Source organism: Oxyura jamaicensis, chromosome 1, assembly GCF_011077185.1.
Source record: "Oxyura jamaicensis isolate SHBP4307 breed ruddy duck chromosome 1, BPBGC_Ojam_1.0, whole genome shotgun sequence".
Classification (NCBI taxonomy): Eukaryota; Metazoa; Chordata; class Aves; order Anseriformes; family Anatidae; genus Oxyura; species Oxyura jamaicensis.
The window spans coordinates 203,855,555-203,879,095 of NC_048893.1; the positions used below are offsets into that span (position 1 = coordinate 203,855,555).

Here is a 23,541-nt window from a genome sequence, read left to right on the forward strand (position 1 = left end):
CACAGGTAACTGCAGTAGGGGCACAGGGAACGGCCTCAGGTTGTGCCAGGGGAGGCTCCGGTTGGCAATGAGGAGACATTTCTGTTCAGCAAGAGCGGTCAGGCCTGGGGACGGGTTGCCCAGGGAGGTGGTGGAGTCCCCGTCCCTGAGGGTGTTCAAGGCAAGGTTGGACGTGGTGCTTGGGGACAGGGTTTGGTGGTGACATTGGTGGTAGGGGGTGGTTGGACCAGGTGATCCTGGGGGGCTTCTCCAGCCCTGCGATGGTTCTGGGCTCTCCGTACGAGCCCACGGGGCAGGAGCGGATCCCACCGAAGTGGTCCCGGCCCAGTCCTGGCAGCGGGGGCAGCAGGCGCTGGGCCTGCCTCCAGCAAGGCCCCGGGGGCTCCAGGCCATCGCCCTCGCCTCCGTCCCAGCACGGGGAGGAGAAAATGGGGGGAAGTCAGCCCAGATTCACCCGGGGAACCCGCCCTGAGCAGCCCGATGAGCTCTGATGAAGCTTGGCGGCTGGGGGGAGCCCTGGGTGTTGGTCCCCTGGGGCCAGGGCCGGGGGGGGGGGGGGGGGGGGGGGGCGGTGTCTCCATCCCCCGAGGTCAGAATCCCGTCAGGGGGCAGCGGGGGGTGGAAGGGGCCTCGGGGGTCACCCGCTGCCAACCCCCTGCCCCGGGCCGGGCTGCCGGGGCCTGCGGGGAGCTGCGCAGAGGCCGGAGCCGGGCTCTCGCCAGGGGTGCCCAGGGCCAGGAGCAGAGGCCCCAGGCCCAGAGCCCGGGAGGTGCCCCCTGGGCCCCAGGCAGCACTGCTGGGCCAGGCGGGTGCCGGAGCCCTGGCCCAGGCTGCCCAGAGAGGGGCTGGGGGCTCCTCTGCGGGGTCTCCAGCAGCCGCCGGGACGTGGGGCTGGGCGAGCGGGGCCGGGACCCCAGGCTCTGGGGGACCTCGGGGTTGTGCGGGTGCCTGGCTCAGGTCCCTGGGGGGGTCCCCGGCCGGGTTCAGGCGGCTCTCAGGGTGCTGCTTTACACCGTGGCGATCCCCTTGGCTGGCTGTTCTGGGTCCTCAAGCCCATGGCTCTGGGATCGGGGACATTTCTGAGCTGAGCACGGAGGCAGGGGCAGGCGAGGGGCAGCACAGAAAATCCCCTTTTACCCCTCTCCGTGCTTCAAACCCCAAAGCACCGGGTCTCGAGGCCTCTGCGGGACCCCAGCACCCTCTCACCGAGGGTCCCCGCGCGCCCCCAGGGCCGGTCCCCCCACGCTGCCCCCATCCCACGGCCCCCGGTGGGCAGGGGGCTTCCTTGGCCCCCTTCCCTCCCCGCTGCCGAGCCGGCGGCTTTTTGTGCCGTGCGCCTTTAACGAGCGCAGCCCTGCCGTGACGTGGGGTGGCCGCGGGCCAGGAAGGGGAACCATCTCCTGCCAGCCCCGGCCGAAACCCAACACAACTTTTTCTTTTGTGCAGGGCCGCTCGCCGCCCCGGCCTCGAGGGGCTTGCAGGGGGGCACACGCGGATGGCGGAGTGACGGCGAGGCGCGGGTGGCGGCCGTAGCGCTCCGGTAAGGCCCGAACAAAGACTTTGTCCGGCTTCCGCGTTGGTTCCAAACGGGACCGAAGGGGGGAGGAGGAAGAGGAGGAGGAGGAGGCAGTGGCGGGGGGCAGCCCGTGGCTCCCAGCCCGTGGCTCCCGGCCCGGCGCAGCCCCCCCCGGACCCCCGCCCTCGGCACCGCCGCGTCCCCGAGGTGCGAACGCGGGGCTGGGGCGCGCGGCCAAGTTGCGCTCGCCAACATCCGGGAGCTCGGCCGCCTGCACGGGGCGGCTCTGCCCGCGTCCCCCCCGCCGCCAGCCCCCCGTGTCCGTGGGGCCGTCCGGCGTGGGGCTGGGGGCGACACCGAGCACTTTCTGGTGGGGGGGGGGCGCGGGGTGCGCCCCCCCCCCCCCCCCCCCCCCCAGGCCCTGCGTGCGCGGCTCCTTGGCTCGCCGCGAAGCCCGGAGGAAGGCGCCCGCTTGCGTAACGCCGTGTTTTGACTGGAGCGGGCGCTGGGGGGTGGACAGCAGGGGACAACGCAGTGGGGACGTCCCCGTGCCCCCCCCCACCTCCGGGGCTCAGCACCCCCAGCCCCTCGGGGTTCCCCGTACGGTGCCCGGGGCAAGGAGCCGTGCAGCCTTGGCGCTGCTCAGCCCCGTGGTTGTCCGGGGGGGGGGCTCTGTGCTGCTGTCGGAGGGGGTCCAGAGGGAGAAGGGGGTCGAGGAAGGGGGTCTGGGGTGGAAGAGCCCCGGGAGTTGTGCCCACGGAGCCACCCCGCTCCCGCAGTGCCCAACACAGAGCAGCCGGGCACGGAGCTGGGGGGCTGAGCAGCTCGGGGGCTGCGTTTGAGCTCAGCAAGAAGAATTCCGGACGGTGCCGGGGCCAGATCCTGCCCTGGGAGGGCTGATGCTCCCCGGGGCTGTCCAGATGGAGAAAGCCTCCGGTGCCCCCGCTGTCCATCCGTGCACGGGGGGGGTGTGTGCCTCAGCCCCGGGGACGAGCTGTTTTTAGCCCAACTCCTGCGCCTGGAGCCGGGGGGGCTCCTTCCTCCCCAGCGCCCTGAGCTCCGGCCAAGGCCGGGCGGGCTGCAGGTGCTTCGTGTCTCCGAGCGGCCCGAGCCGCGGCGCCTGGGGTGTGTGACGGTGGTGGCCAAAGCTTCCGGGGATGGTCGGAGGTGGATCCGGGCTCCCGGCAGCGTTATCCCGCAGATTTCTGCGGGGGTTTGGTGCCTGGATGAGCCTCTGGAGCGGCTGGTGAGGGGTCAGGGTGTGATAGGGAGCAGCCCCGGGGCAGCAGCCCCAGTGCAGCACCGGCAGGAACACGGCGGTGGTGAAGAACCGGGGCACCGAGAGGGCCCTGGAGCTCCAGGAGCCGCGCTGCCCAGGCACGGCTGCTCGCCCTGTCCCTCCTTCCAGGCTCCGATACCGGGGACCCCTCCCCAGGTGGGTTTTGGGGTTATTTCTGGCCCTGCTCAGCCCCCCACAGCACCCCGTGGCAGGGTTATCGGGGTGGCACCGGGGACGGCAGAGGCAAAGGTCGCCACGGGGGGAGCTGGCAGCGCTCCCACGTCCCCCTCCTGCACGTCGGCACCGTGACAGCCGCGGGGACGTCCCGGCCGGCGGCCTCCCCGGGCTCCTTCCAGCCCCCGCTGCCGTCCCAGGGGACCGGGGGCAGCCCTGTGCCCTCCCCACGCCGGGCAAGGCGCTGAGGGCAGGGCACGGCGGAGGAATTCCTGACGTGAAACGTGAGACGGGCGTCCCGAGGTCGGATCCTGCCCGGCCAAGCCTCGGCCTTGCCGCTCGCCTGGCGAGCAGGGAGCCCCGTGGAGCCTGGCGGGGACACCTGGGGGCTGCCCGCATGTCCCTGGGGTCCCGGCATCACAGCAGGGCGCTGCCAGCCCGGGGACGCAGGGACGGGGAGAGCAGAGTCCAGGTGCTGCTGGCACCGGTGCGCCCCGTCAGCAGCGGGCTGGACGGCGCTGCTCACGGAGCTGACAGCAACCCGCCGGACCTTGGCACCGTCCCGAAGGCAGGGCTGGCTCTGAGCCCCACCAGCCTGCTGGCTTCACTCTTTTTTTATTATTTTATTTTTTTCCCCCTTTTTCCTTCCCCGTTACCCCTACAGAAGCTCTGCCCTCCCCGTCTCCGGCTCAGCCGTGCCCCCCGGCGCTGTGCCGGCCTCTCCCCGAGCACGGGCAGCCTCCCCGCTCGGAGCCGTGACATTTTCCCTGAGACTTGGAGCCGGAGCCGGCCGGGGATGCTGGGGCTCCCCGATAGATGCTATCAGCACGAGGCCAGCGCCGGCCGCGGCGGGGAGGCTGCTGCAGCGCCCAGATAGCCCCCGCTGCCGAGGGCAGGGACAGGCAGCGCCCAGGAGCCGCGGGGACGAGGGGACGGAGCCGTGCCGGAGCCGTGACCGGCTGATTTACGCCACCAGGGCGAGACCTGAAAGACAGGCCGGGCTGGAAGGCGGCTTCCTGCGGCACGGAGCGGGGCTGGGGCAGCGCGGCCGTGGCGCAAGGCTCGGGCAGCCGCGGGGCGAGGGCGCTGGGGGACGTGCCGGCGGTGGCAGCGCGGTCGCCAGCAGGTTTTGGCTTGGGAGCCAAAGCAGCCTTCCCTGGGGGCTGTGCAGGCTTCGGTGGCGCGCGCCAGATGCTCGATTTCTCCTGAAAAGCTGGTGGTGAGCAAGGGGAAGGAGGGCACGGGAGGAGGTGCTGGAATTACCGGGAGGCGTGGGAGGGCCGGGGCGCCCACGCGGGCTCTCGCCCCGCACGCCAGACCCTCCGTGCTTGGCAGAGGCCCCGCGGCTCCCTGCCGGCTTCCTCCCTCGTCAGAGCCCCCGGGAGGCGGAGCGGCCCCGTGCCTGCGGCAGGGACGGATCCTGGGATCCTGCCACGGCCAGGGCGGCAGCGGCAGAGCCCTGGCCCCTGGTGCAGCCCCTCGCTGGCCTCCCGAGCTCGGGCAGTTCGTGGGAAGGCTCCCCGCTCCCCAGCAGCGTGCTCCGAGAGGAGGAAACGACAGAGCCTCCGTGCAAACGTCCCCAAAAGCCCAGCGATGAGCTCCCGGCGCTCACAGCCTCTGTTTCCCCTCCTCGTGCCCGTCCCCAGCACGCCCAGCGGAGCCGAGGGCGCCCGGGCACCGCCGCGGCTGGCACCGTGCTCCTGGCTGCACCTGGGCGCTGCCGTGCGGAGGCACCGAGCTGCCCTCCCGGGCCGTGCGTTCCCCGGGGAATTTAGGTCACCCGAACACAATCGCTGCTCTGTGCCCTGGGCTGCTCCCCTCCCCGTGCCCCTGCCGTCCCCCTGCGACGTGAGGCTGGAAGCGTCGCTCCCGGCCTGCCTCGGGGACGGTCGTGCTCGAGCGCTGCTCCGGGAGCCCCGTGGGGAGCCCCCAGCCCCGTGGGGAGCCACAAGCCCCGTGGGGAGCCCCACTGTTTCTCCAGCCCCACTGTTTCTTGCTCTCCTCCAGCTTCTCCGGGCCGAAAATGCGGGTTCAGGCTGCTGCCGCCGGTAACGCAGCGCGTCGGGCAGATCCTGCTTCATAGGCAGCAGAGCCCGGCGTCACGAGCAGGCTGTATAGGAATGTAATTGCTACGTTTGGCCTTTAATTGCCTCTTTTTTTTTTCCTCCTCCGTTGGCGTTCCTAGGTCCGGGCAGCGAGCCGGCAGCCTCGCAGAGATGCCTCTCCACGCCACGAGAGCCGCGGCTCTCCTCGCTTGGGTAACGCGTCGCCGCAGCCCGGAGAGGCTCCGCGGGCACGGGGTGGTGCCGGGGGGCTCAGCTGCTGCCCCTCTGGGAGCTGCTGTCGGGGCTGGGGACCCTCCGTCAGCAGCTCGATGTCAGGGCTGGTCATGGGGGGATTTGTGGCAGGGGGGGGGGTGGTCGGCGGGGGCTTGCTCCTGCTGAGCAGCCCAAAATGCTGGGACGGCTCCGTCCCGCCTTGGAAACCAGCCCGGAGGGCACGGCCGGTGTGGGAGGCAGGAGGAGCTGGGGCATAAACAGCCTGAGGGTCCTGCCTCGTAAATCACGGTGTGGGTTCAACGGGACCTTGAAGATCTCACTCCCAGCCCCTGCCACAGACGGGGACGGAGCCGTGCCGCGTGCGAGCAAAGCATCACCGCGATGCCAGCCCGGCCCGGTGGGGGCTTCCTAGGGGTGTGGGTGCGGGTGCTGCCTCCGTTCGTCCTGGCGGGGTGCTGGGAAGGGCAGGGGGTCTCTGTGTGGTCTGGAGGGGGAGGCAGGGGGTGTTGTGGTGCGGCTGTTGGGCCGCTCACTTCTCCCCGTCTCGTCCCCTCCCCAGGTGAACAGCAGCAAGGTGTGCGCGGATCCCCTCGGGGACCTCTCGCAGCTCCAGGACTGCCGCGTTTTCATCCAGATCATCAACAAAACGTGAGTCCCGGGGGCTCTCCTGGCCGCACGCGTCTTCCTCCGTAAGTGCCGCGTGGGCGAGGAAGCAGCCGGCCGGTTGTCCTGAGCCTCAGCCTGGGGGTCCCGAGGAAGCTCGGGGTCTGTGCAGCAGCTTGAGGAGCGGCAGCTCTGCCCCGTGGAGCTGTCCTGGTGGCTCTTAGGGAACGGGGGGGCTGCTCCCGAGCAGGACACGGCAGGACTGACCCCAGCACGAGCTGTTCCTGGGGCAGGGATGGAGGAACTCCCATCCCAGGAGCTGCTCTCGTCCCCCGTGAGCAGGGCTGACTAAAAGCTGCAAACCACAATGGGGCACGCACTTAATTAGCGCCCCGGCGAGGCTGCGAGGCTGCTGCCCTGGCCGAGCACTGCTCGGAGCCTGCTATAATTAACCGCAGCGCCGTGTAACGAGAGCCTGCTCCGAGCGGGGCGCTGAGGAGGGAGCTGCCTGCGCCGGGATATATTTATCCGGACCTATTAACCTCCCCAGCCCGAGCTCTGCCTGGGATTACTGGGGATCACCGGGGTGTGCTCGGCAGGCAGACCGCGGCTTGGGAAGGGGGTGGTGGCAGGGAGGGCACCCCGGGGCTGCCCCAGGGTGAGCTGCCTTTGGTCTGAGGGGGCTGGGAGGTCCCACAGCACCGGGAAATCCTCGTGGGGAAGGTGCAGACGCAAGTCCCCGCGTCTGGCGGTCCGAGAGCAGCCGAGGGTTTGGAAGCGGTGCCAGCGGGGCGCAGGCTGGCGCGGGTTATAGGCACGTGGCCTCCGTTTGCGTTGGCTGCCGCTGAGCAAAAGGCTGATGTTGGACCAGAGCCACGGCGGGGGCAGCCTCGTTCCCCCCCTTAAACCCAGCACAGGCTCTGGGGCAGGGGGCAGGGATGTGCGGGGCTCGCTCACCCGCATGGTTCTGGCGCGGCGAGGGATTGCTCGCTTCGCTACCGAGGTGGCCCCGGGAAAGCCCCTGCTTGCAGGGAGCTGCCTCTCCTCGCCTGAAGGCAGCCTTTGTTCACCCTCTGCGTAAAGCACTAACGCGCCCGCCTGCGCTCTCTTGCAGCCACAAGACCGAGGAGGGGCAGTCTGTCCTGGAGCAGCCCCTGCCGGAGCGAGCAGCCTTCGTCCGCAGCTTTCTGCAGAGTAAGAGCCTGCGCCGAGGGGCGCAGCAGCCCCGTCCCCTCCTCTGCCAGGGCTCCGGGTGACCCCGGCTGCACCGGCAGCTCTGCTCGGTGCAGGCAGGGCTGCCCAAATCCAGGCTGGGAAGTCCTTGCTGGCCGAATCCAGCTGGGGAGTCTTCGCCGCAGCAGGGCGCTGGGCGTGGAGACGCCGTGTCCTTGGCCCAGGGTGGGCTGGTGCTGCCGGCGGAGCAGCAAAAGGCACAGAGCGACCCCGAGGGTGGTCAGAGGGCTGAGTGCGAGGGGAATCCCCCAGCCACGGGTAACATCGGGGGCTGTGCGCTGCTGGCTTGGCTCTGTGGCGCAGCCCCTTGGTGCCTCGCCGCCTGCGCCCCTTCTCCAAGGGCGAGCATCCACGGTGCCCCTGGGAGCGAGCCCCTGGCCTGGGGGTGACGGACGCCCACCGAGGGGCGGTGGGTGACGTGTCTCCCACCCCGAAGCTGTTCCCAGGGATCCGTCTCCCTCCTCCTCCCTCTGCTGCTCGTCCCCAGTCGGCGGCGGGGCCGCGGTGTGACTGGAGATCCCATTCCGTGTTGCAGAGCTCTGCAAGCACAAATCGACCGCAGAGAACCTGGTGTCAGCGCAGAAGCTCCTGGAGGGAGAAGAGCTGGAGTTGGCCAAGGTAGCGCCGTGCCGAAGGGCTCCTCTGTCCCGCATCCAGTCCCTGCTGCCACGTGCCCAGCGTGGGGTCTGGAAGGGACAGCCGTGTCCCGGGGGGCCCCGAGATGGAGGGGCTGCACCCCAGGGGGCTGAGCGGCTCGGGGGGCCAAACCCACGCGTGGCTGGTGCCGCCTGGCTCCCCTCCTGATGCTCTGCCTCGCTGCAGGTGGCCGTGCTGCTGCTGTACCACAGCTCCATGAGCAGCAAGAACCCTGGGGACTGGAACGAGTTCGACTACCAGACCCAGGTACTGCCCTGGTGCCACCAAGGGGCCGGCTGGGCACCCGCCCGCGTCCCCCCCGCAGCCAGCGCCGGCCCCTCGGTGCCAGAGCTGCCGCTGGGCAGCTGCTAACCCCCGGCTCCTCTGGCGCAGGTGGAGCTGGCAAACATCCTCAAGTTTGTGCTGGACAACGAGGAGAGCCTGACTGAGAACCTGGAGGCGTTTCTGCAGAGGAGAGGTGAGCGCGGTGCCCGGCGCAGTGCCCGGCACGGTGCCCACCCCACCAGCCTGCACTGCGGGCACCGACGGGCCAGCATTAGAGGAACCTCGTGCAGGGAGAGCAGGCTGCCAGGCGTGGGTTTTCTCCGGCTGGCAGCGCCCCGTTAGCGCTGAAGGGTTGTTTGTCCTTGTGGCAATGTCCGGACGCCAGCAGAGTGGCACGGACAGGCCCCAACCTCTGCAGCAGGGTGAGATTTTCCGAGTGCTGAGCGCCGCCCGGCTCCCGTGCTGGTAGCACCTGAGCAGCACGGGTGGCTTTTCTCTAGAGCACAAAAGCTGCTGGTTTTTCCCCCGTTTTTGCTGCCCTAGCTGCCAACCCAGGAGAGCAGCCCCGCCACTGGGTGCCCCCGGCTGTCGCACTGGGCGCTACGAAAGCTTCCCGTGAGGGGACGAAGGGCAGTCCATAAGGAGACCAAGGACAGTCTCGTCTCCCCTGAGGACCCCTGGGGACTGAGCTGGGGGGGCCGGGCACCTTCCTGCTGCATGCGTGGAGGGGGGCAGGAGGGACGCGAGGGGTCTTGCAGCTTGTTGGCCGGGTTGATCCATCCTGGAGGGAGCCCGCGGTCACCGGGGCGTTCAGAGCTGGGGCGGAAAGCCTGCAAACCCTCGCGGTGTGAGCACGAAGCCCATGCCCTGCCCCTCACCTGCCCCTTGCTGTGTCCCAGCAGCGCAGCCCTCGCCTGGCGCGGCCAGCAGCAGCTCGGAGCAGCGCTCGCCGGGGCTCCCCCAGCCGCAGGCGCGCGAGGTGCGCTTCCTGGAGCTGCAGAAGGTCGCCTCCTCCTCTGGCATCAACAAGTACGTACCGGGGGGGGGACAAGGTGGGGGGAGAACGGATGATGGGACCCACGGGTGTCCTTGGGGTGCACCCACACACCCCTGGAAGGGCCCCTGCTTGCCGTGGTGCCCTCCTGCTGCAGGCACCTCAGCGCCGTGGTGTACGGTTGTGAGCGGTGCTGCGTTATCCCCAGGTAGTTCTTGGCTCTGCAGCTAGCGCGGACGCTTCCCGGAGCAGGTCGTGGCCCCCTCCTGCCCTGGGGTGGCTTGAGGAGGGCCAGGCCTGTGGCACTGCTGGCGGTCAGGCAGCAAAGGTTAAATCTCCACCTCTGGAGCACGCTGAGGGCTCTGCGACGGGCTCCGGCAGCAGTGGGAAGGGGAGGGACGCTAGAGGCTGGCGCTGGGCTGGGGCGGGGGGCTTCCTGCTCGGGTGGTGGGATCGCAGCGGGTCTGGGAGCACCTCCCTGCCCCTCCGGATAACCGAGGCGTTGGGGTCCCGCAGCATCCTGCCCGGCCCGCCGGCCTCGCCCGTGGGGGACGTCATGCAGACCCCCCAGTTCCAGCTGAGGCGGCTGAAGAAGCAGCTGGCTGTGGAGAGGGACAACCGGGACGAGCTGGAGCTGGAGCTGGCGGAGAACCGCAAGCTCATCACGGAAAAGGGTCGGTGGCTGGTGGGGTGTCCTGGGGTGCTGGGGGGGGGGGTCTCCGGGGCTGGGACCTCCTGTGGGTTCTGGGACGTGCTGTAACAGCTCTGACACCCTCCCAGACCGTGCTCAGGCACGGTCTGTCCTGCTGGACCCCAGGGGAGTGCAGCCTGCGGCTTTGGGGCTTTTCTGTCCCGAGCAGAGCGGGCACCTTGGGGCTGGCTGCGGGGCCGCGGCTGCACCGAGGAGCCTTGCCGTTAGCCAGGAACAAAACGTGCTGCAGAGCCGTGCCGGGGGGAGCCAAGGCAGCTCCAGCGCTGTCATAACAGCTCCGAGCAGGCAGATCTTGGAGGTTGCTGCTAATCCCGCTGCCAAACGGCTGGGAACAGGCTGGCGGGCGCCGCAGCCTTCCCACCCACGTCTCAAACGCTCTCTGCGCTGGGGATTTCCCACGGCGCGTACGGACGGCGGGTTCCTCCCGGGTTCCTCCTTCCCTCTTACGTCCCCTGAGCATCAGGAGGCACCTGGAGCTACGCTGGGCCCCCCCGGCGGTGCTGCCAGCCTGGCTCCCGTGTCCTCGCTCCGTCTCTTTCTGTGAGAGCTCCAGCCCGGCTGCCGGGGCCTCGCGCAGCAGCAGAAGGTAACGTGCCCGTTCCGTCCCGCACAGAGGCGCAGATCACCATGATGCAGCACCGGATCGACCGCTTGACTCTGCTCAACGAGAGGCAGGCTGCCGACCAGCTGGAGCCCAGGGAGATGGAGGAGCTGAGGGAGAAGAACGAGAGGTAAGGCCCCGGGGGCTTCTGCTGCCCGCCTGCCGGGCCAGTCCTCATCACCCACACGTCCCTGGGCTCCGTGCTGCCCGTCTTGTCCCTGGTCATACGCAAGCCAGGGCTGAGGGCAGACCTTGCTGCTGCTCTCGGCCCCTTCTGCACATCAGCAGCCAGCTCCTCTATGGGAGGAGGGCACGCTGCCCCAAACGTAGCCCTCCAGAAGAGGCTGCAGCCTACGGAGGCCTTCGCAGCTCTGGGACAGGCTCTGTGTCCCCAGAAGCTTTTCGGGGAGATGTTGGATGCTGTTTCCCAAAGGCTGGCGTTGCTGGAGCCCAGCCGTTGTGTTTGGTGCAGGCATCTCCAGCACAGGGCACCCAGCTCATGGCAGGCTGCAGCCAAGTGAGCCCAGAACTGCTTTTTGCCTGGAACTCTGAAGCTGATGGCAGTGGAGGGAGCTCTCGACCCCTTCCCCAGCTGCTCGCCCACGAGTTTGGTCGTCTCCGAACCTGGGCTTGAAAGTCTCCTGCTGTGCTGTCCCCCTCCCTGCCCCGTCCCTTCTCCAGCGGTGTGTTTGCTTGGGAAGGACGCCCACCTCCAGCCTGGGGCTGTGCTTCTTTGACGTGTTTTGTGCTGCAGAGAGCTAGCTGCCTCTCCCTTCGGCTCGGAGTGCTCAGGGCCACGCAGAACACAAACGCCACTTGCCCCGGCCCTGCTCAGCCTGGCAGCAGCAGGACCCAGCGCCGGGCTGGGTTTATTACGGTGCTCTCTCACTGTCCCAGAGGACACCCGGGTACCTTCCCGCACAGCCCCGTGGTGCCCTGGCCTGTCCTGCTCCCGCTCCCCCGTAACGCGCTCCTCTCCCGCAGCCTGCTGGTGCGCCTGCACGAGGCCATGAAGCAGTGCCAGGACCTGAAGACCGAGAAGGGCCAGATGGATCGGAAGATCAACCAGCTCTCCGAGGAGAACGGGGACCTTTCCTTCAAGGTACAGAAGAGCACTGTCCCCAGGCGCGTATCCCTGCCCCCCTCAGACCAACATTCAAGAATTAAGGCCGCCTTTGGCGTGCTTCCCACGGCTCACCGGGCACCAGCACCATCTTGGCTTTGGCCTCTAGGGGATGTTGCCTGCGTTCGTGCCTTGGACGCAGGGCGGCTGACGAAGCCCCGTGAGCACCCAGGGTTTGGGCTGGCCCCGGCTGTTTCCGTGCCGGGTGGGCTCAGACTAACCCTGCCTGCCCCGCTTCCCTCCGCAGCTGCGGGAGATCGCCAGCCACCTGGTGCAGCTGCAGGACGCCCTGAACGAGCTCTCCGAGGAGCACAACGCCGCCCTGACGCAGTCCCAGGAGAAGCAGGCGCAGCTGGAGGGCGAGCTGCGGGCTGCCCTGCAGGAGAAGGTGAAGCTCTGGGGCCACTCCGGCGACCACGCCGGTGGCAAAGCACGAGATGAGGCTGTCGGAAAGCTCGTAGGATAAAGCTCGGTGACTGCCCCTGGTTGCCCTGCCTTCTGCCCTGCTCCATCACCCGTCTCTGTCCCCAGAAATGCCTGGAGGAGAAGATCGAGATTCTCCAGGGGAAGATTTCCCTGCTGGAGGACCAGCTGGCCAAGCTGGGGGACCGCAGCACGCAGGAGAAGGGCGAGGTCATGGGCGACATCCTGAAGGTACGGACAGGTCTCCAGTAAGGAGAGCGCGCCCCACACCCCTCTGCCCGTGGAGCAATGCCCAGCAAAGCCCGCCCCAGCGTGGGGAGGGGGCGGTCAGGGGGCAGAGGGGACAGAGCTGGGTGCCGTCTGTGGGGTGGGTGCTGTGGGGCTGAGCACCCCGTGCATGTGGGTGGGAACGGCCCCAGTAGCGCAGGGCAGCTGGGGATGGAGCTGCATCCGCGTGGTGGAAAAAGGAGCTTTGCTCTCAGAAGTGGTGCAAGGTGTTTGACGGCAGGGCTCGTGGGGGTGCGGTGGGCTCGGGGAGGGAGGGAGGCTCCGTGTCCGGCTGCTGCCGCTGGCATGAGGCTCTCGTGAAGTTGTTGGGTACCGCCTGAGTGACGTCTGGGGATGTTTTTGTGTTATTTATTTATTTTTTTCCTCCTTCCTCTTCCCTCTGCCAGCTGGAAGAGCTAAAGCAGGAGGTGTCCAGCCTCACCGCCCAAGTGATCGAGCTCCAGGCCTCCATCCTGCGCCTGGAGGAGGAGAAGAGCCAGCGGGAGGCAGCCCTGCAGGCCGAGCGCGGCCGCTTCGAGGAGGAGAAGCTCCAGCTCGGCGGGCTCATCGCCGGCCTCCAGAGCTCCCTTGCCGAGCTGCGCCTGGCCAAGGAGCAGCTGGAGCAGGACCTGCGGGCGCAGGAGGCGCGCCTGACGGCCCAGGCGGACGCGCTGACGGCCGAGGTGGAGAAGCTGAACGGCTTCCTGCTGCAGAGGGAGCAGGAGGCGGCCAGGCTGCAGCAGCAGGTGGAGCAGGAGCGGGCGCAGGCGGAGGACCTGCAGCGCCGGGAGCGAGCCTCGCAGGAGGCCGTCGCCGGGCTGAGCCGCCGCGTGGAGCAGCTGAGCGGCAGCCTGAAGCACAGCGAGGAGAAGCTGGCGCGGGTCACGCAGGAGATGGAAGGGGAGGCCCGGCAGCTGGCCGCCCTCGGCGCCGAGCGCGAGAAAGCCGCCCAGGAGAGGGACGCGGCCCTGCAGGAGCTGCAGCGCTTCCAGCAGGCCAAGGAGGCGCAGCTGGCAGCCCTGAGCGGCCAGCTGCAGAGCCTGGAGGAAGCCCGGGAGGCCTGCCAAGCCTCGTCCCTGGCAATGCAGCAGGAGAAGGCCGAGCTGAGCCAGAAGGTCCGCGAGCTGGAGGCCCGCGTCCTGGAGCTCACCGCCCAGTGCCAGCAGAGCACGGCCCAGGTGGGGACGGCTGAGGCGCTGAAAGCCCAGCTGCGAGAGCTGGAGGGCAAGCTGAAGGAGAGCCAGCAGAAGCTGGCCGACAGGGAGAAGGTGGCCAAGGAGAACGCGCGCCTGCAGGAGCGGCTGCTCTTCCTGGAGGAGTCGGTGCGGAACACCGAGGGCATCCTGGAGGACGAGAAGAGGAGGGCGGCCGAGAGCCTGGAGGGGAACCTGGCCAGGATAGCCGAGCTGGAGTCGGAGAGGCAGCAGCTGGCGCAGCGCCGTGACCAGGCGCTGCAGGAGAGGGGCGAGGAGCTGGCGAGGAGGCAGGCGCTGGAGGCGCAGCTGCAGCAGCTGGGCGAGGAGTGCAGGGAGAAGACGGCGGCGCTGCAGCGGCAGCTGGCAGAGGCGTCCTCGGCTGCCAAAGGGGAGGAAGGAGAGCGCGGGAGGCTGGAGGAGAGGGTGAGGGCGCTGAGCAGGGAGCACGGCCAGGCCTGCCAGCAGCTGCAGGCCAAGCAGGAGAAGGTGGAAGAGCTGGAGGCCCAAGCGAAGCGCCTGGCCAGCGAGCACCAGGAGCGGCTGGCCGCGCTCCAGGCCGACTTGTCCAGCGCCCGGGCGCAGGCGAAGGAGAAGGAGGGCGAGGAGCAGAAGCTGAGGGCCGACGTCTCCGCCCTGCAGGAGAAGGTGGCGGCCTCCGAGCGAGCGGCGGCCGAGCGCGTGGCTCAGCTGGAGGCGGAGGTGCGGCGGGCGACCGAGGCGCTCGAGGGGGTCTCCAAGGAGCTGTCCGAGGAGCAGCTCAAGCGCAAGGAGCTCGAAGCCGCGGCCAGGCGCCACGGGGAGCAGGAGCGCGAGGCGGAGCGGCTGGCCGGCGAGGTGGCGCGGCTGAGCGCGGCGCTGGAGGAGGCGCTGCAGAAGCACGGGCAGGACCTGGCGCGCCGGGACGAGGAGGCGAAGCGCCTGCAGGAGGAGCTGGAGCAAGCCAAGGCGGACTGCGCCGCCGAGAAAGCCCGCAAGGCAGAGCTGGAGGTGCAGCTGCAGAACTCCATCAACGAGCAGAGGGTGGAGCGGTCGGCGCACCAGGAGGAGCTGGCCCGCTCGCTGGAGCTCATCGAGGAGAAGGAGGGCGAGCTGGACGAGCTGCGGCTGAAGAACGTCTCGCGGGGCGAGGAGCTGAGAGACCTGCAGAAGACGGTCAGCAAGCTGAAGGGGGAGCTCGCCTCGGTGGAGGCGGTGAAGGAGCGGGCTTCCAAGATGGACAGCGAGCTGCAGGGCTTCCTGGGGGCCGCCAGGGCCCGCGACGCCGAGATGGACAGCATCAAGGCTGTCTACTCAAAGGAGGCCTCCCTCAAAAGCTTGGAGGAGAAGATCCGCCACAGGGAGCAGGAATCCAGCTCAAGTCAAGACCTGTACCAGGAGAAGCTGAAAGAGGCCCAGACGCTGAGTTTGGAGGTGGAGAAGCTGGAGCAGAGGTGCCGGGAGCAGCAGGACGCTATCGCCGCGCTGGAGAAGGCGGCGGCCGAGGCCCGGGCTGCTGCGTCCCAGCACCAGCAAGCGGAGCTGGAGGCCTCGAGGAGGGAGGCGGCTCAGCACAAGGAGAAGGCCTCGGAGCTGCAGAAGCTGCTGGAGGCCGCGCGATCGGCCCAGGCTCTGCAGGACGGCGCCGTGGAGGCGCTGAGGAAGGAGCTGCAGGAGAAGGGCAAGGAGCTGTCCCAGAGCAGGAACGCCATTGCCGCAGCGGAGAAGGAGCTGGCGTCCCTCCGCGCCTCGGCTCAGGAGAAGGGCAGGTCGGAGGAGGGCTGGAAGGAGCAGATCTCCCAGTGCATCCAGGAGATGGAGAGGAAGAACAGCCTGATCGGCAGCCTGGAGCACGAGGTGTCCATCCTGCACCGGCAGGTCACCGAGAAGGAGGGCGAGAGCAAGGAGCTGAAGCGCCTGATCGTCGCCGAGTCGGAGAAGAGCAAGAAGCTGGAGGAGCGGCTGCGGGTGCTGCAGGCGGAGATGGCCACCGCCGCCTCGCGGGCGGCCGAGAGGTGCTCGCTGATGAAGGTGGAGGTGCAGCGCTGCCAGGAGGAGATGGAGAAGCAGCGGCTGACCATCGAGGCCCTGAAGAGGGACCGCCACTGCCAAAGCGAACGCGAGGAAGAGCTCCGGCAGGAGGTGAAGGTGTGCCAGGACAAGTACTTCCAGAAGGAGCAGCTCCTCTCCTCCCTGCAGCAGGAGCTCAGCAGCGCCCAGGCGCTGGCCGGCGAGCTGGTGCCGCTCAAGCACCTCTGCCAGCAGCTGCAGGCTGAGCGCGCCTCCCTGGAGAGCAAGCACCGCGACGACCTGGAGCAGAGGGCCAAAGCCGCCGGCGTGCTGCAGGCAGAGCTCGCCCGGAGCAAGCTGGAGGCGGCCGAGGTGCCGGCCCTGCGGGAGAGGGCGGCGGAGCAGGAGCGGGCGCTGCAGCGGCTGCAGAAGGAGGCGGCGAGCTACGCCGAGCGGCTGGCGGGGCTGCAGCAGGCCAACGCCAGGCTGGCCGAGGAGAACCGGGGGCTGAGCGAGAGCTCGAGCCGCGGGCAGCAGCGGCTGGACGCGGAGCTGGGCCAGGCGAGGGAGAAGCACGCGCGGGAGCTGGAGCGGCTGCGGCTGGAGTCAGAGAAGCTCGTGGCGGGCAGCCGGCAGGAGGTCGAGGAGGTGGCGAAGAAGCTGGAGGCCATGAGCAACAAGTACGAGAACGCCAAGGTGAAGGTGCTGGAGGAGAGGCAGAAGTTCCAGGAGGAGAGGCAGAAGCTGATGTCTCAGGTACGGGGCTCGTGGAACTCCCCGCTCGGGCGCTCGATGCGGGGTGGGGGAGTGCAGGCAGAGCCCGCTGGGGAAGGGGCACTCATGGCCCCACCTCGGTCTCGCTTTTCCTGGCTGTGAGGCTGCTCCGGGCAGCTCTGTCCCACTGAGGGAGCACGTCGGCTCCTCCAGAGCCTTGCCCCTCACTTTCTGCCAGGGCTCTGGTGGCTCCCAGCCACGTTGGTTGCCCGTGAACTTGCTCACCAAAAGCCCCTGCCCTCCAGAGCCCGGGCTCTGCCCCCCCGCCATCCCTTTTGTCCCTAAGCTGGGGGGGTTCCTTAGGGCCCAGGTTCACAAAGGTACAACGGGGAACGGCAGCGTCAGGGCTTGGGTCCCCCCCACACCCGAATCCTCCTTAACCTGGGCGTGGGTTTGGGGGGTCTGGCCCCGCGAGGGGCCGCGTGCCCCGCGCCCGCGATGTGCTCACCTCTGCCTTTGGTGCTCGCCCCGTGACAGGTGGAGCAGCTAGAGGTATTTCAGAAAGAGCAAGCTAAGCAGGTAACGCATGCGAAGTGCCGGCTGCTTAAACGGTGACGGTGCGTGGCCCCGGCCGCTTCCCAGCAGAGCTGCTGCCTCCTTGGGAACCGTTTGCAGCGGGGACCCCGCTGCGGGGTGTCCCCGGAGCGCGTGCCGCAGGCGCTGCTTTGCTCCAGGTCTCTGGGCTCGCGCACCCGCCCCGTGGGGAGGAGGAACGGGGGACCACGAATCCTCGGCTCGGAGCTGCCTTGTCCCCAGAGAGGAGGTGCTGGCGAGCTGGAGCACCCCTTTTTTTTCCCCACCCTCTTTAACCGAGTGGGGCAGGCTGACGCTGGGAGGAGAGCGCTGAGGTTGCACAACACGCAGCCTGGGCTGGAGATGACTTTTTAAAATTATTTTTTAAGCAGCGCCCATCTCAGAGCCAGCACTCGGGAACCGCTGCTGCTTGAGCAGATGTGGCCGATGCCCGCTCCAGAGGCCGCCCCCAGCCCCTGCCCCACACGTGGCCGGGAGCCCGTGGGGTCAAGAGGGGCCATCGGCTCGTGGGGGGGACAAAGCCTCCCCATCCTCACCCCCAGCCCCTTCCCCAGCCCCTGGTGCTGCCGCAGGACGCCCAGCCTGGCTGCGCATGGGGCGAGCTGGAGGCAGCCGCCCCGGTCCCTCGAGGGGACGCGCACGCCTTGTGCCCGGGGTGGCAACAGCCCCGTGGAGCCCGGTGCTGAAATTTGGCACGGAGCAGCCCCGTGGGGCTGGGCCTCCTGCTGCTTTATCCCGCAGCAAGCCGCTGGCAGCGGAGATGGCTCCTCCAGCCGAGGGCGCGGGGGGACGGGCACCGCGTGCCGTGCTGCGCCCCGTCTCCTCTCATCCTCCTGGCTTGGGGGGGGTCTCGGTTTGCTTCTAGTGCCTGGCAGCTCCGTGCTTGTGTAGAGCAAATCTCCTCCCCGCAGGGACTAACAGCCCTGGGCTGCCTGCCTCGAGTCTGCTAACCGACGTGCGGGGTGCTGGGAGCCGTCCTGCGCGCCGGGGCTGGTTGTGGCGGGGGGAGGTTTGCGGCCGGGAGCCCTGTGCCCGGGGCTGGCGTAACAAACCCGTGCCTTTCCAGGTGGAGGAGCTGAATAAAAAGCTGACCCAGCACGAAAAGGCCACCCGCACCCAGCAGCAGCGGGTTAAGGTAAGTCGACGGGGACCTAAGGCTGGGTCCTGAGCCGGAGCTGTCCCCGGTGAGCCCCGTTTGGCTCCCCAAGGGCTGTGGCCGTGCTGCTCGGGTGGCACAGGGAGGGGGGCAGCTCTGACCCCCTGCCTTCCCTCCCCACGAGCAGGTGCTGGAAGGGGAGCTGCAGACCGAGGCCACCCGCCAGCAGGAGAAGGTGGCCGAGCTGCAGGAGCAGCTGGCCCAGAAGGAGCAGGCAGCCGAGCACTACAAAGCCCAGGTAGGCTGCGAGCCGGCACCGCCACCCCCAGCCCTCCGGGAGGCTCGGTGGGCTGCAGGTTTTCCTTCTCCTGCTTCCTCCTAGATGGAGAAGGCGAAAACCCACTACGACGCAAAGAAGCAGCAGAACCAGGACCTGGCGGAGAAGCTGAAGGCGATGGAGCAGCTGCAGAAGGAGAACGCGGAGCTCAGGACGGAGTCGGAGCGGCTGGCCAAGGAGCTGCAGCAGAGCGTCCTGCAGGCCAAGGAGTCGGAGCTGAACTGCAGGAACCTCACCAGCCAGGTCCGCAGCCTGGAGGCTCAGGTGGGCACGGCGCGGCGGGGCTCTGCCTTCCTCCTCCTCCTCCTCCTCGCCTCGCAGGGCCTGCCTCTCACCGCTCCTCTTCCAGGTGGAGTTTGCCGATCGGCAGCTGCGGGAGCTCGGCAAGTTCCAGGTGACGACGGACGCGCTGAAGAGCCGGGAGGGCTTCCGCGAAAAGCCCGCCGACCTCAGCACCGACAGCCTCGACCTCAGCCTCGACGAGCTGCAGCCGCTCAACTCCACCAGGTAACGCTCGGAGGGCCCCGTTCTGCTGCCATCACCACAAACTCTGGCTCCTGGGGGCAAACCCTCGCGTCGTCCTCCCCCGTCCCACAGGAAGGCTGCCCGCTCGCAGTCGGAGGCCTCGGCCGTGCCGGACAGCGCGGAGTCGCGGGCGTCCCAGCGGCTGCCCCGCAAGGTGGAGTCCCTGGAGAGCCTCTACTTCACGCCCATCCCCAGCCGCACGCAGTCCAAGCTGGAGAGCAGCGCCAGCTCCCTGGGCGACCTCTCCCTCGACTCGGGCTGCAGGACCCGCTCGGCGCGGCGCCGCACCACGCAGATCATCAACATCACCATGACGAAAGTGAGGGCACGGCGCGGCGCGGGGACTCGCCGTGGGCCCTGACCCTGTTTGCTTTAATTTGTTTTCCTCTCCCAGAAAGAGCCCAAGACGGAGGAACCGCTCAGCGCAGACACGTCCTTCTGCAGCGTCCGCTCGGAGCAGCCCCAAAAAGCCGCCCCGGGCAAGGGCCGCCTGCGCTCGGCCGCCTCTACCCGCTCCCTCGCCAGCTTCCCCTCGCAGGAATCCCTCGCCAAGCCCGAGACCTCCTCCCCGCAGGAGACCCCCGGCCACTCGGCGCTGCTCAGCCTCCCCGGCTACCGGCCGGCCACGCGCAGCTCCCTGCGGCGCTCGCAGGCGGGCAGCAGCTCCAGCCTGGGTGAGTCGGGGCAGGGGGCTGCTGCTGGGGGGCGGCTGGGGGCTGCGCCTTGCTGGCCCCTTCCCCTCCCCGTCCCTCACCGCTTTGGTTTTAGGCCGGAGCAGCATCTACCTGGGGACGTGCCAGGACGAGCCGGAGCAGCTGGACGACTGGAACCGCATCGCCGAGCTGCAGCAGCGCAACCGCGCCTGCCCGCCCCACCTGAAGACCTGCTACCCCCTGGAGAGCCGGGTAAGGGGGCAGCCTCAGACCCCCCCCCCCCCCCCCCCCCTCCCCTTTGTGCCTGGAGGCCGGGGCTGGAGCGCGGCCGGCCCCGAGGGCAGCCCCTCAGCGTCGCCCCTCCCCAGCCCTCCAACTCGCTGGGCACCATCACGGATGAGGAGATGAAGACGGGCGACCCCAAGGAGACGCTGCGGCGCGCCAGCATGCAGCCCGCGCAGATCGCCCAGAGCACGGCCGCCCGCCGCAGCACCCTGAGCGCGGGCTGGGCCGGGGGCATCACCACCCGGCAGCAGCGCAAGAGGCTCTCGGATGAGTCCCACCAGGGCCCCGACACCCCCGAGGTGAGCTGAGCCCCCGGGCCCACCACAGGCACCCCCAGGAGCTGGAGGTGCTGCCGGGGACCTGGTTACGGCTGCGCATGGGGACCCCCGGGGCCAGTGACCCGCACAAGGGGGGAGCAGCTCTGAGCCCTTCTGCCTTCCCGTGCGCCCCCCTCCTCGCTGTCTGCTCCCGGGGCTGTGGTCCCCTGGGCCTGGCCCCCAGCTGAGGTGTGTCCCCCCCCACCCTTGTCCCCTCTCTTCCAGTCTAAGAAGCCCGTCAGCTGCTTCCCGCGCCCCCAGACCCCCCGGGACCGCAGCGAGCGGCGCAGCTCGCAGGTCAGCCGGCGGAGCGAGCAGCAGGCACCCAGCAAGCAGGCGAGTGGGGGGCTGTGGGCGCTGGGGGGGGGGGGGGGCCGGGACCCCAACCCCCTCCCATCCTGCCCAGAGCTCCTCACAGCCCCGCGTCCTCCCCCGCAGGCCGAGAGGCGCCAGTCGATGGCATTCAGCATCCTCAACACCCCCAAGAAGCTGGGGAGCAGCCTCCTGCGCCGGGCCGCCAGCCGCAAAGCCACCCCCAAGAGCTCGCCCCACGGCTCCACGCGCCGCTCGCCCCGCATCGCCTCCGCCAAGTCCCCCAAGGGCAAGGTGGGCGGGGGGGGGGTGCCTGAGCCCCTCGGGGCATGGGGAGGGGAAGCACAAGCTCACCCCCCAACCCTGCTGGGGGGCACGTGGGCTGGAGAGCGATGTGCCCCCCGCTGCGGGCTGGGAGGCACGGCCCCGTACCTGGCCCCCTGGCCCTGGGGCAGTGGGACCGGGTCCTGCTGTCACGGGGTGGGGGGGGGTGGCTGTCCTCACGGGGCCATCGAGGCTGTGGGTGCAGGCACAGCTTCCTCACCCCCCCGCCACGGGGTGACCCCCCCCGTAACCCTCTGCTCTCCCTTCCAGGCCACTCGCAGGTCCCTCAAGGACGCCAAGTTCTGAGGTTTCCTAGCCCAGCGCTGCCAGCTCTGCCTGGACCCAGCCGCTGCCCCTCGCCTCTCCCTGCCCTCCCCAGGGACCTGGAGCAATGCCGGGGCACTTGGGGCCCCCGTCCCCCCCCGACATTGCTCTGCGTGTCCCAGTGACCCCCCCCGAGCTGTGTGGGGTGGGTTTGCTCCCCCAGGGCACCTCCGTGCCCCTGCCCCGGCTCTGCTTTGCCCCAGTCTCTGTGCGTGGCCAAATCCTGCCCTGCCGCAGGGGCTGAGCCCTCCGGGGACTGGGGAGGGAAGCGGGGAGGGCCCAGCACAGGACGGGGACAAAGCTGCCAGGGGTCTGGGAGCCCCTGGGGACCAGGGCGAGGGGCAGGGGACAGCCAGGCCAGGCAGGGCCACGCGCCTCAGGAGCGAACCTGGTTCCCCGCTGCCACCCTGCCGGCACTCCTGGGGCGAGAGGAGACATTTTTAAAGTGTTTCTACTTGTAAATAAATTGTATTTTTCTCCTGCTGAGTCCCAGGCTCCTTGGCGTGTCCCAGCCCTGCTGTGGGGCTGTGCTGGGTGGGTGCCCGGGGGGGCACAGCTGCAGCAGCCTCACAGCCCCCGGGGCTGGATCCGGCTGTCCTGGGCCCAGCACAACTCTGCCTGGGGAAAAATTGGGTGAAATCCTCCCTGCCCCTGGAGCTGCCTTCCCTCAGGGTGGTGCTCACCTGGGGCCTCGCTGTTGTGCCCAAGCAGACGCGGCAGCGTTTCTGTGTTTTAGCTCTCCTTTTATTCTCCACCAGCTCCCTCGCAGCCCGCCCGTGAACCTCAGCGCCGGAGCCTCCCCCGACACCGTCTGCAGGGCTGAGCCCCCGCTGCTCTCCCCAGCCCCGGTGCTGGGCTGGAAGCGACCTCTCGGCCGGGTGCCAGGGCTCCTGCCCTGCCCTGGTGGCTGGGGGTGCCTGACGTGCCATGGGGCAGGCAGGATGCGCCCCGTCCGCCGGCCCCACCGACGTGGCTTCAGCCTCTTGGGCGCCGCCGCGGGGAGCCCAGCAGCTCCTCTCCTCCCTCCACCTGCGCTGGGACCCCCCTGGAGGGGTCGTTCTGCACCGCCACCCGCAGCGTCCCCAGGTCCCCCCGCGCAGCGTGGGGTCCGTGGGGCTCCGAGCCTGCGGGGACAGCGTGGCCCCTGCCTTCACTCCCCGCAGGTGCTGGCGTGCCGCTCCACCTCGGCCGGGCTGAACCGCAGCTGGCAGATGGGGCAGGGCACCCAGGCGCCGGGGGAGGGCGGCTGCTCCCCGTCGGAGTCGTCCTCGCCGCAGCGGGAGGCGTGCGCGGGCAGGAGCGCCACGCTGAAGCAGCCTGCGGGAAGGGGGACGAGGGGGTTGTCCCCAGACCTCTGCTGAGCCCCTCGGGGCGTCCCCGACCCCTGGGGACGAGCCCCGGGCTGAGGGCACCTCCGCAGAGCGCTCACCCGAGCAGATGGGGCACTGCCCCACCGCCTCCCCTCCGCTGCCGCCTGCCCGTCCCTCGCCGTGGCCGCTCCCTCCTGCGCTGGGCTTCCCCGGGGGAGCTGGCAGAGCCCTGCGGAGGTGCTGCAAGCTTGGGGCTCGCCGTGCTGTGTGCTGCCCCCCCCATAAAGCACGACGGGCAGCCAGAAACCAGGGGGCAGCTGCTGGATCCAGCAACGTGCCCCCAGCTGCGGGGAAGGAGCCAGCGTGGAGGCTCAGGGCAGCAAAATCACCGGGCTAGGGGAGCAACACGGCGCTGTGGGAGGTAATTACCTGCCTGCGGGGCTGCGAGCCCTCTGCCTGCGGAGCCTCTTGGGGGCTGCAGGGACGTCCTGAGCACACCCTGGAGAACAAACAGCCCATCAGCCTTCCCCCTGCTGCAGCGCCGGGGTCGTGGGGCAGGAAAACAGCGTGGGGTCGGACACCCGGCCGGGACAGCCCAGCGCAGGGCTCACAGCGCTCCCAGGAGCAGCGGCACTCACGGCTCCTCTTGGCCCAGCAAGGAGGGGGGCAGTCCTCCCCCAGCCAAGGCAAGCCACGGGATCAGCCCAGAGCTGCGGATCCCCGCATGGGATCCTTCCGACCACGGGCAGGACAGGATCCCTCGGGGCACTTTTGGGGGCTCACCCGGTGCTGCGGGGCCTCCCTGGTCCTCAGCCGGCAGCTCCGCGCTGCTCCCCGGGGCGCTGGCTCGGGGCTTCAGCGCCCGGCTCCGCGCCGCCGACAGCACCATCCTGGCCGGGCGGCTCCAGTGGGATTTGGTGCCCGGCTCCAGCTGCTGCAGGCGGCTCCGGAGCTGCTCCTCCTCCCTCGAGCTCCTGGGCACAGAGAGCTGTCGGCACCGTGCTCCCCGGCCGGGAGGTGCTCGGGGCGTCCGGCACCGCGGCTTGGAGACGTCTCCCCGGGGCCACGCGGGGAGAGGAGGAGGAGTGCGGGCAAGAGAAAGCTCAGAGCTGGCCCAGGTGGGTCACAGACTCGTAGAAGGTCCCTGGGGGCAGGGATCCGGGTCTTTGGGCTCCTTGGGCTCTCGGCTGCCTTAGGGACCAGCGTCAGCCAGCGGAGCCGACCCCCAGGCTCTCCAAACCCCAGGCAGCACAGCCCAGGCTCCACTTCCATCCCAGTCCCCATGTCCATCCCAGTCCGTCCCAGTCCATCCCATCCCAGGCTCCACATCCATCCCAGTCCATCCCAGAGCACCCCATCCCAGTCCATCCCAGTCTACCCCATCCCAAGCTCCACATCCATCCCAGTCCATCCCAGCCCACCCCATTCCAGGCTCCACGCCCA

General features: G+C 69.4%; 1 protein-coding gene across 5 annotated transcripts in view; it reads left to right on the forward strand.

The window, feature by feature from the left end:
- The first annotated feature begins 1,479 nt into the window (after positions 1 to 1,479).
- NUMA1 (nuclear mitotic apparatus protein 1) overlaps positions 1,480 to 23,541 on the forward strand; it is a 34,521-nt gene continuing 12,459 nt past the window's right edge. The window contains exons 1-27 of one of the 5 annotated variants that reach the window (XM_035330730.1): positions 1,481 to 1,540; positions 5,155 to 5,227; positions 5,808 to 5,896; positions 6,966 to 7,045; positions 7,620 to 7,702; positions 7,907 to 7,987; positions 8,114 to 8,198; positions 8,905 to 9,034; positions 9,516 to 9,673; positions 10,325 to 10,442; positions 11,297 to 11,414; positions 11,683 to 11,823; positions 11,967 to 12,089; positions 12,533 to 14,142; positions 14,176 to 16,063; positions 16,559 to 16,600; positions 17,682 to 17,750; positions 17,899 to 18,009; positions 18,094 to 18,312; positions 18,398 to 18,555; positions 18,643 to 18,892; positions 18,968 to 19,247; positions 19,342 to 19,478; positions 19,595 to 19,810; positions 20,054 to 20,164; positions 20,267 to 20,434; positions 20,735 to 20,789. In XM_035330730.1, the coding sequence (XP_035186621.1) occupies positions 5,186 to 5,227; positions 5,808 to 5,896; positions 6,966 to 7,045; positions 7,620 to 7,702; positions 7,907 to 7,987; positions 8,114 to 8,198; positions 8,905 to 9,034; positions 9,516 to 9,673; positions 10,325 to 10,442; positions 11,297 to 11,414; positions 11,683 to 11,823; positions 11,967 to 12,089; positions 12,533 to 14,142; positions 14,176 to 16,063; positions 16,559 to 16,600; positions 17,682 to 17,750; positions 17,899 to 18,009; positions 18,094 to 18,312; positions 18,398 to 18,555; positions 18,643 to 18,892; positions 18,968 to 19,247; positions 19,342 to 19,478; positions 19,595 to 19,810; positions 20,054 to 20,164; positions 20,267 to 20,434; positions 20,735 to 20,770 (6,543 nt within the window). In that variant the 5' untranslated portion in view covers positions 1,481 to 1,540; positions 5,155 to 5,185 and the 3' untranslated portion in view covers positions 20,771 to 20,789. Of the gene's footprint in view, positions 1,541 to 5,154; positions 5,228 to 5,807; positions 5,897 to 6,965; positions 7,046 to 7,619; positions 7,703 to 7,906; positions 7,988 to 8,113; positions 8,199 to 8,904; positions 9,035 to 9,515; positions 9,674 to 10,324; positions 10,443 to 11,296; positions 11,415 to 11,682; positions 11,824 to 11,966; positions 12,090 to 12,532; positions 16,064 to 16,558; positions 16,601 to 17,681; positions 17,751 to 17,898; positions 18,010 to 18,093; positions 18,313 to 18,397; positions 18,556 to 18,642; positions 18,893 to 18,967; positions 19,248 to 19,341; positions 19,479 to 19,594; positions 19,811 to 20,053; positions 20,165 to 20,266; positions 20,435 to 20,734; positions 20,790 to 20,828; positions 20,968 to 23,541 lie in introns of those variants that run through there. The other 4 variants (XM_035330721.1, XM_035330735.1, XM_035330715.1 and 1 more) reach the window with 4 other exon arrangements.